Genomic DNA, 8,974 nt, shown 5'->3' on the forward strand with positions numbered 1-8,974 from the left:
TACTGCAATCTTGTTGCAATTTATGACGACAAAATTCTATCTGGGATTAATTCAAACCTATGTGCTCTGCAGAACTTATATTATTAAAATTTGCTGGTAGTGTTGAAAGCTGTCCTAACGTATACAATTATTGTGGGTAGTGTTCGTTTTCTTCTAATGGAGCTTTTGTAACGGTGAATGCGATAAATGCTTTTTGAAATGCTTTCTTCCATGGCTTTGTTTGTTAATCGTTTTTTTGAATTCATTTTAAAAATCTAGTGCTGCAGCTTTTAACTTTTTTATAGTGCTAATATCAAAGTTTCATGTAAAATAATTTCATCTAGTTGGTATGAGATATAAAATATCGTAATATCAAATGTTCATAAAAAAAAATCTCAGCATAAATATAAAACATTAATAAATATCAAATAAATAAAAATAAATTTCAAACGTTCAATTTTAAATAAATTAACAGTCTGGTTAGATGCAAATATCGATTGCTTAAATTTAGACATTTGTTTTCAGACTTAATTGTCCTGATAATTGCTATTGTCAGGTGCGACACCTGACAAATTTTAAACGCTGGCGTGGTCTGCGCACTTAAACCAAAATTTAAAAGTTGCACTGGTAAAAGCAGCATTGCATACTTTGTGCTTTAGTGTTCTGCTGAGAAGAAAATGTTCATATTTCACATTGTAGCATTTTTGAATTGAAGTTCTCAAATTCCATACAATCATCATCTTCTCTACTACCACATCACCCACCCACACACCTACCCACACACACACACACCTACCCACCCACACACACACACACACACACACAAACACACACACACGGTTAACAACATTATCATGGTCACAATCATTATCATCCCAATCATTATCATCCCAATCATACACGTGGTCAAAATTATCACCGCAATCATTTTCATCACCATCCTACATGCACACTTTTAGAATCATCATCTTCAAAACAATCTTACAATAAGACCTGATCATTGTACGTTTTAATATTCTCAATAGAAAGCGAGTTTATAGAAGTGTTGCCTAGAAAAACACTACAAAATGAATGACAACTACATTTTATATTATATCCTTCGGGTTTAAATACTTCCACACAAACGAATACCGTGATGGTAATGCCCTGGAGGAAACAAGTTAAAATATCTAATGAAGTTCTGCTGTTAACATAACATTAGTTAATTCATAGAAGTGACGAACTGTGCCTAGATGTGCTTTCGGTTTATTGAGTTTTTAAAACTCAGGTAATCATACTTTTAGAATTTTTTAATCATAAATTTAGAGAATCAATTTATCTAATATGTAACATTCCAATCATTAAAAATAATTCCAAATATTTTTAAAGTGTGACTGAAGAGATATCCAAACTGCTTCATGGATAATAAAAATTTTAAAATGTTTTCAGCAATGTACATCATAGACGGTTGATTGTCATCTGTAAATAATTTGTGAAAAACCTAGCAATCTTTTCATTCTTCGTGAATCCTCTCAACAAATCTGATGTCGAAAGGACTGGGATATATGGTTAATCCATACATTTCATTGGCAACAACCATGTCCTCTCCATCTGGTGGTAAGATTTGAAACTGCTGAATGAGTGTGGAAACCACGAGAAACAATTCCTGGCGGGCAAGTGGTTCTCCAAGACAGGAACGTTTGCCTGAAATATTTCAAAATAATTTCTATTTTTCCATTTTATCAAATAGCATATTCATTGAGAAATGAGTTAACTCACCGATGGAAAAAGGAATCACATGACTTTTGTTAACAATTTCGGTTCGGTCCTCATTCAGGAATCTTTCAATTCTGAACTTTTCTGGTTCATCCCAAACATCAGGATCCATGTGGGCACTGTACAAGTTTGCCAGGACTGTGACATTTTTGGGAATGAGCACCCCATCAACGACAACATCACTCAAAGTCATATGAGGAATGGCTAATGGTACAAGTGTTTTAATTCTCATCACTTCTAATGTACAAGCTTCGGTTATGAGTAACTTTGGCTTATCTTCGAGTGATGGGTATCTCTTGAGACCGACGACTCTATCCAGCTCATCTCTCATTTGCTGTTGCACGTCTTGGTGATTGGCCATGAAATAGAGAAACCAGAGAACCGTGTTTGCCGAAGTTTCTGTGCCCGCTATCATCAAGTCTCTTATCATTGTTTTGTGCTGCTCTTTATCAACTAATGTTCTCACATTTGAATCATCGGACTGAAGTTTCAACTCTTCTTCAAATTTTCTGCTAAACGTTTCCCCTCTGATGCCGTTTAAAATTGAATGAATATTTTTCTCTATAAATTGGTCCCATTTTTTCATGGCTTCAACAAGTTCCGTAAATTGACCTTTGAAGTACGGAACAAATCTCAAAACTGGAAAAAAGTTCAGAATGAATTTTTTCACAATTATGTCTGACAATTCAGTGATGTAATGAAACTCCGGATCATCAACGGACCATCGTTTGCCGTACAAAATGCTGCTGATCACATTGAAGAAAGTAGCAGTAACGTCTACAGATGGATAGAACGGTTGACCCTTTCTGACTTTTATTCTCTGAATGAGATGTTCCACCTCTGCCTTCACTCTTGATTCCATCATTTCCTGTCCTAATCCAAACGTTTTAAAAACATTTAGGCAAGCTTTGTGATGCTTTTTGAATTCTTCGTTGTACGGACATTCACCAAATCCTATATAAATATAAATATTTTTATTTTCATTCAAAAAATAATTTTGTTATACTTACCTCTTTGGTTTGGATTATATAAAGAGGTGAGATAGAAAGTTGGTCGACTGGCGAAGGCCAACGCCTTACCTAAAAAAGCTTTTTCGATGGTCTGCCGACCATTTAGAATCACCATGTACCTGATGATAACGTGACAAATGACAGAATTAGCATAAAGAAGCGGCAAAATTGATGCAGGTTATTAGTTTTCAAAAAAAAATTTATGTAGCAATTTTTTACTTTTGTCCCATATAAAAACCAATAATGTTTCCGATCTCTTTTGATTTATGTAAAAAATAGATGTGTAATCTTTTGGGATCGGAAATGAAAGGAAGCGATCCCAGCAGAGGAATATGAGGAAGACATGGAGGTGTTTTGATTTTCGAATCATCCTTTTGAGTTTTGTAGCACCTCTGTATAACTTTGCAACATAACAATGATATAACAAAAAATAACGCGTAAAGAGCAACTGTTATCATAATTGTTTTATTGAAAATATTTAAGAAACAAGTAAATAGATTTGTTATTAAATTCATCAAAAATATATCAGAAAAAAACAAAAGGATCTGTAATTAAATGAACTCCGCGGCTCGTAAAAGCAAAACAAAAAAATAAAGTACGTTTCAAGACATATTTTTCATTAACTTATATACGTTTGCACATAGAATTCATGACTCATAAGACTAATCCCCTAACGAAAATGTCTGCTTACCTAACTTAGAGAGTTGAAAATCTTTTGCGAACAACAAAAGCCAATGAACGAGGTTGATAACCAGAAATTAAAATGAATCATTGTAGAACTCAAGCCAGGCCTACAATATGTATGTGTGTTGTTTACACAACACACACACACACACCACATATCACTAACACACACACAAATATAAATGTTTGATTGTCATCTGTAGCAATCTTTTCATTCTTCGTGAGTCCTCTCAACAAATCTGATGTTGAAAGGACTGGGTAATAAAACTAATCCATAAACTTCATCGGCAACAACCATGTCCTGTCCTTCTGGTGGAAGGATTTGAAACTGCTGAATGAGTGTGGAAACCACGAGAAACAATTCCTGGCGGGCCAGTGGTTCTCCAAGACAAGAACGTTTGCCTGAAATATTTCAGAAAAATTACCTACTTTTTTAAAAAAATCATGTGTTTTTTTAATAAAATAACTCACCGATGGAAAAAGGAATCACATGACTTTTGTTGACAATTTCGGTTCGATCTTCATTCAGGAATCTCTCAATGTTGAACTTTTCTGGTTCATCCCAGACATCAGGATCCATATGGGCACTGTACAAATTTGCCAGGACTGTGACATTTTTGGGAATGAGCACCCCATCAACTTCAACATCCCTCAAAGTCATTCGAGGAAAGCCTGTTGGTGCAAGTGTTTTAATTCTCATCACTTCTAATGTACAAGCTTCGGTTATAAGTAACTTTGGCTTATCTTCGAGTGATGGGTATCTCTTGAGACCGACGACTCTATCCAGCTCATCTCTCATCTGCTGTTGCACGTCTTGGTGATTGGCCATGAAATAGAGAAACCAGAGAACCGTGTTTGCTGAAGTTTCTGTTCCCCCTATTATCAAATCAAATATCATAAATTTATGTTGTTCTTTATCAACTATTGTGCTCATAATCGAATCATCGGAAATAAGTTTCAACTCCTCTTCAAATTTGCTACTGAAAGTTTCACCGTTTTCACCGTTTATAATTGAATGAATTTTTTTCTCAATTAATTGGTCCCATTTTTTCATGCCTTCGACAAACTCTTTAAGTTGACCTTTGAAGTACGGAACAAATCTCAAAATAGGAAAACTATTCATAGGAAATGTTCGCGTAATTATGTTTGATAGTTTAACAAAATAGAGAAACTCCGAGTCATCAACAGACCATCGGTTGTTAAAAAGAATGCTGCTAATCACGTTGAAAAAAGTAGCTTTAAGGTCTAAAGATGGATCGAACGATTGACTTTTTCTGAGTTTTATTCTTTGAATGAGATGTTCTACCTCTGCTTTCACTCTAGATTCCATCATTTCCTGTCCTAATCCAAACCTTTTAAAAACATTTAGGCAAGCTTTGTGGTACTTTTTGAACGTTTCGTTGTACGGATGATCACCAAATCCTAAATAAATGTAAATAATTATGGGGCTTCCATTCAAAATACATATTTTTTACTTCAGCCATTCCTGACAAAACAAAAAATGTTATCTTTTTCAATTAAAAAAATATGTTAACTTTATACTTACCTTTTTGGCCGGGATTGTAGAGAGAGGTGAGATAGAATGTAGGGCGACTAGAGAATGCCAACGCCCTACCAACAAACGCTTTCTCGATTGTCTGCCGACCATTCAAAACAACCATGTACCTTGTAATAACAATATTAATAATAATGTAATTAGCATATACAATATAGTTAACCAAAAACCTTGAATAAGAATTGTTTACTCTTGTCCCATGTAGCAGCCAATAATGTTTCCGATCTTTTTGGATTGATTTAAAAAGTAGACGTGAAATCTTTTGGGGTCGGAAATAAAAGGCAGCGATCCGAGCAGTGGGATATGTGGAAGACATGGAGGCCTTTTAATTTTCGAATCATCTTTCCGAGTTTTGTAGCATCTCAAGATGATTCGATAACACATCCATGATGCAATGAAAGATCCAACATAAATTGTAATTGTTTCCAAAATTGTCATTATAAATTTTTTAAATAGTTCAAAAAACAATTATACCAATAAAATAAATTCTTTGCACTTCACAAACAAATTTTTTTAATTTTAGTTTCTTGCATAGATTGGAACCTATTCACATATACGATCGTACAAACTTATATAATATATATATATATTAGGTTATTTCTAAATATATACTTTGTGCAATACAAAATACAGTACGTCTGTGTATATACATACATATATTGATATATATATATATATATATATATATATATATATATATATATATATATATATATATATATATATAGACGTCTTAGATTCAGCGTACTCATCTCATAAAAACAAATTTTCAAACATTTATTAACACTGATTCTAAAGTCCAGAAGCTTTTTATTTTCAAAACCAAAAATTTGAACATTTATTTCCACATGTGAAAACACTTTTAAAACGTCAACCTACTGTTGACTATTGATCTTGCAGTCAGTAAATTTTTGGATGTTCACATTCAGTAAATGAATGAAAGAAAAGACAAGTTTTATACCATGATTTTTTTTTATTTAAGATAATAAACGGAATATTTTGTGAAAAAAAATTTTCATTGTGTTCTAACCTACAATACTTGCAATCTATGTTTGTGTGTGTGTGTGTGTGTGTGTGTGTGTGTGTGTGTGTGTGTGTGTGTGTGTGTGTGTGTGTGTACGTCTTTACAATTTTTTCCTGATTTAATACATGCTAGATGCCCCGATTGTTACAAACACAACCGTTCACCTCAGCCATTCCTCATATCATGGTGGTTAGTTGACGCGTGATAATACGAACAGTCATCTTCGTCGTTGTCATCATCATCAACATTGTCTCTATCACTTTCATAATCCGTACCATCATATAATCATCATCATCGTCATCATCATCATGGTGGTTAATGATGATATGATGATGCGTGTGATAACATAAACAGTCATCTTTGTCGTTGTCACCATTATCATTGTCCCTATCATTTTCATAATCCTTACCATCACATATCATCGTCATCATCATCATTATTATTATTATTTTTGTTGTTGTTGTCGTTGTTGTTTTTATTATTATTATTGGTAGTAGTAGTTGTTGTTGTAGTAGTAGTAGTAGCAGTAGTAGCAGCAGTAGCAGCAGTAGTAATAGTAGTAATAACATGATTAGTTGTAGTAGTAGTCACAAACTAACAAAAGTATTTATAACGTAAATTAAATGAAGAAGCTAGTATTAAAAGGTTTATACTTAGAGCCTCTACATATCCAACAGAAATAAAGTTTAAAATACACAAACAAACAAACAAGCACATACACAAACACACGCACGAACGCACTAAACACAAGCAAGCACACACGAAAATGCACTATCGCAAATTCATTCTCATTCAGAGAGCAATGGCAAAGAGCTAACACAAGAAATATTGCCTCAAATGTTGAAGAACATAAACTGTTCATATCATCATCACCATCATCATTATCATTCTCATCATCATTCTCATCATCATCATCATCATATCTACGAGTATCTACGTATCTTGATATCTATCAAGTATCTACGCCATTTACTTCTAAGTCATCATCGTTATTATGATTTTACTCCAGAGCAATTATTTATGAATCTTGAATTTATTATTGATCTTTTTTCGTAGTCGATATCTACGAAGCGCTTCACTGGCGCCAGTGTAATTAACATATTCGATTTCTATAAAATAAATTCTATTTTGTAAGAAAATTATATATATATATATATATGTATATATATATATATATATGCATATATATATATATATGTGTGTGTGTGTGTGTGTGTGTGTGTGTATTTGTGTGTGTATGGGCGTGTGTGTGTTTATTTGTAAGTGCGTGTATGTGTGCGCGTGTGTATAATGCATATATTTAGAATCTTTGAATGTTTGGGAATATACAGTAATACAAATCAATCAATCAATCAATCAATCAATTAGCTTATAAAGCGCTATTTCCGCGATGTTCAACAGCGCTCCTCAATGAATTTTGAAAACAGATGGGTCTTGAGATCCGCTCTGAACTTCGCAAGTGATGGAGAAATAGTTAGAGAAGTAGGTAGAGAGTTCCAGAGAAAAGGACCAGAAAAAGCAAAAGCAGATTTGGCAAAAGAGTGTTTAACACGAGTTAAGAAAAAGCGAGAAAAAGAAGACGATCGTAAACCGGGGCGTTTAGGTTCAATTAATATATCTGATAAGTACTTAGGAAATAATTTAGATTGAGACTTATACATGAACGTGCAAATTTTAAAAATTATTCTATATTTTATAGGTAGCCAGTGCAAGAGAACAAGATATGGAGATATATGAGAAAAGAAAGGGGCACGAGCAACTAGACGAGCAGCAGAGTTAAAAGCTTTACTTAAAGGATAGAGTATAGAGTCAGGAAGACCATAGTAGAGCGAGTTACAATAATCAATCCTAGATAAGACTAACGAAGTAACAAGAAGGAGAAGAGTAGGATCATCAAGAAAAGGCAAAAGTTTTTTTATTCTACGTAGATGAAAGTAAGAACTTCTAGCAACACTATTAATCTGAGAAGAGAGAGACATAGTAGAATCAAAGATAAAACCTAGACTACGAAACTTATGAGAGACATCAAGAGTTTTAGAATCAGGTAAGATAATAGGAGGAATAGTAATTGAGTGTTTAGATTTATTAAAACAAATTAATTCAAACTTAGAAGGATTAAGTTTAAGACACATAGAATCAGACCAAGCGATAATCGAAGAAAGACATAGAGATAAATTATGAAGAACACTATTGAGATTAGATGGAGGAAAAGAAGTATAAATATAAGAATCATCAGCATATAGTTGACTAGAGAAAGAAAAGTTATTAATAATACGAGGTAGTTCAGAAGTATAGAGTATAAATAGAAGAGGGCCAAGGATAGAACCCTGAGGTACCCCGAAAGTAAGAGAAGAGGAGTTAGATGTAGAATTATTGAGAACAACAGAAGAAAAACGATTACAGAGATAAGAAGAGAACCAAGATAGACAAGAATCAGTAATATTAAAAGAAAGATGCAGCAGTCTCAAGAGAATAGTATGGTCAACAGTATCAAAAGCTGAAGAAAAGTCAAGAGCAAGAAGAAGAGTAAGATTACTATTGTCACTAGAGAGAAGGATATCATTGTGTATTTTAAGTAAAGAAGTTTCAGTACTGTGAGCAGGTCTGAAACCAGATTGAGATACAGGTAGCAAAGAGTTAAAGTCTAAATAGGATGAGAGTTGATTAAAAACAACTTTTTCTATTATTTTAGAGATGAAAGTAATATTAGTTACAGGTCTATAATTAGATAAAGAGGTAGGATCTAGGGATGTGTTTTTAAGAATAGGAATAACAATAGAATTCTTATAAGAAGTAGGAAATTTAGAGGTGGAAAGAGATAAATTAACTAATTTGAGAATGATTGGATAAAATATTGAAGAGAATTCTTTAAGTAAATTGGAAGGAAGTAGATCTAGAGAACAGGTTGTAGACGACATAGAATTAATAATTTTAGTTAGTTCTAAAAGATTTATTGGAGTAAATACA

General features: G+C 33.2%; 3 protein-coding genes across 3 annotated transcripts; 1 reads left to right on the forward strand and 2 right to left on the reverse strand.

The window, feature by feature from the left end:
* Positions 1-1,471: 1,471 nt before the first annotated feature.
* On the reverse strand, positions 1,472-3,202 carry HELRODRAFT_91570 (hypothetical protein; the record flags this gene model as incomplete). The annotated part of the gene is made up of 4 exons (XM_009012394.1): positions 1,472-1,662; positions 1,738-2,688; positions 2,745-2,863; positions 2,964-3,202. The coding sequence occupies 4 exons, from the start codon at positions 3,200-3,202 to the stop codon at positions 1,472-1,474; spliced, it is 1,500 nt and encodes a 499-aa protein (XP_009010642.1).
* Positions 3,203-3,639: 437 nt separating this feature from the next.
* HELRODRAFT_183366 (hypothetical protein) lies at positions 3,640-5,421 on the reverse strand (the record flags this gene model as incomplete). The annotated part of the gene is made up of 4 exons (XM_009012395.1): positions 3,640-3,830; positions 3,900-4,850; positions 4,975-5,093; positions 5,174-5,421. 4 exons carry the CDS (start codon positions 5,419-5,421, stop codon positions 3,640-3,642), a joined length of 1,509 nt encoding a protein of 502 aa, XP_009010643.1.
* A 718-nt stretch (positions 5,422-6,139) lies between these two features.
* On the forward strand, positions 6,140-8,188 carry HELRODRAFT_183367 (hypothetical protein; the record flags this gene model as incomplete). Its single annotated transcript, XM_009012396.1, has 3 exons — positions 6,140-6,196; positions 7,409-7,610; positions 8,118-8,188. The coding sequence occupies 3 exons, from the start codon at positions 6,140-6,142 to the stop codon at positions 8,186-8,188; spliced, it is 330 nt and encodes a 109-aa protein (XP_009010644.1).
* Between the last annotated feature and the right edge of the window lie 786 nt (positions 8,189-8,974).

The sequence above is a fragment of the Helobdella robusta genome (genome assembly GCF_000326865.2).
Source record: "Helobdella robusta unplaced genomic scaffold HELROscaffold_105, whole genome shotgun sequence".
NCBI lineage: Eukaryota > Metazoa > Annelida > Clitellata > Rhynchobdellida > Glossiphoniidae > Helobdella > Helobdella robusta.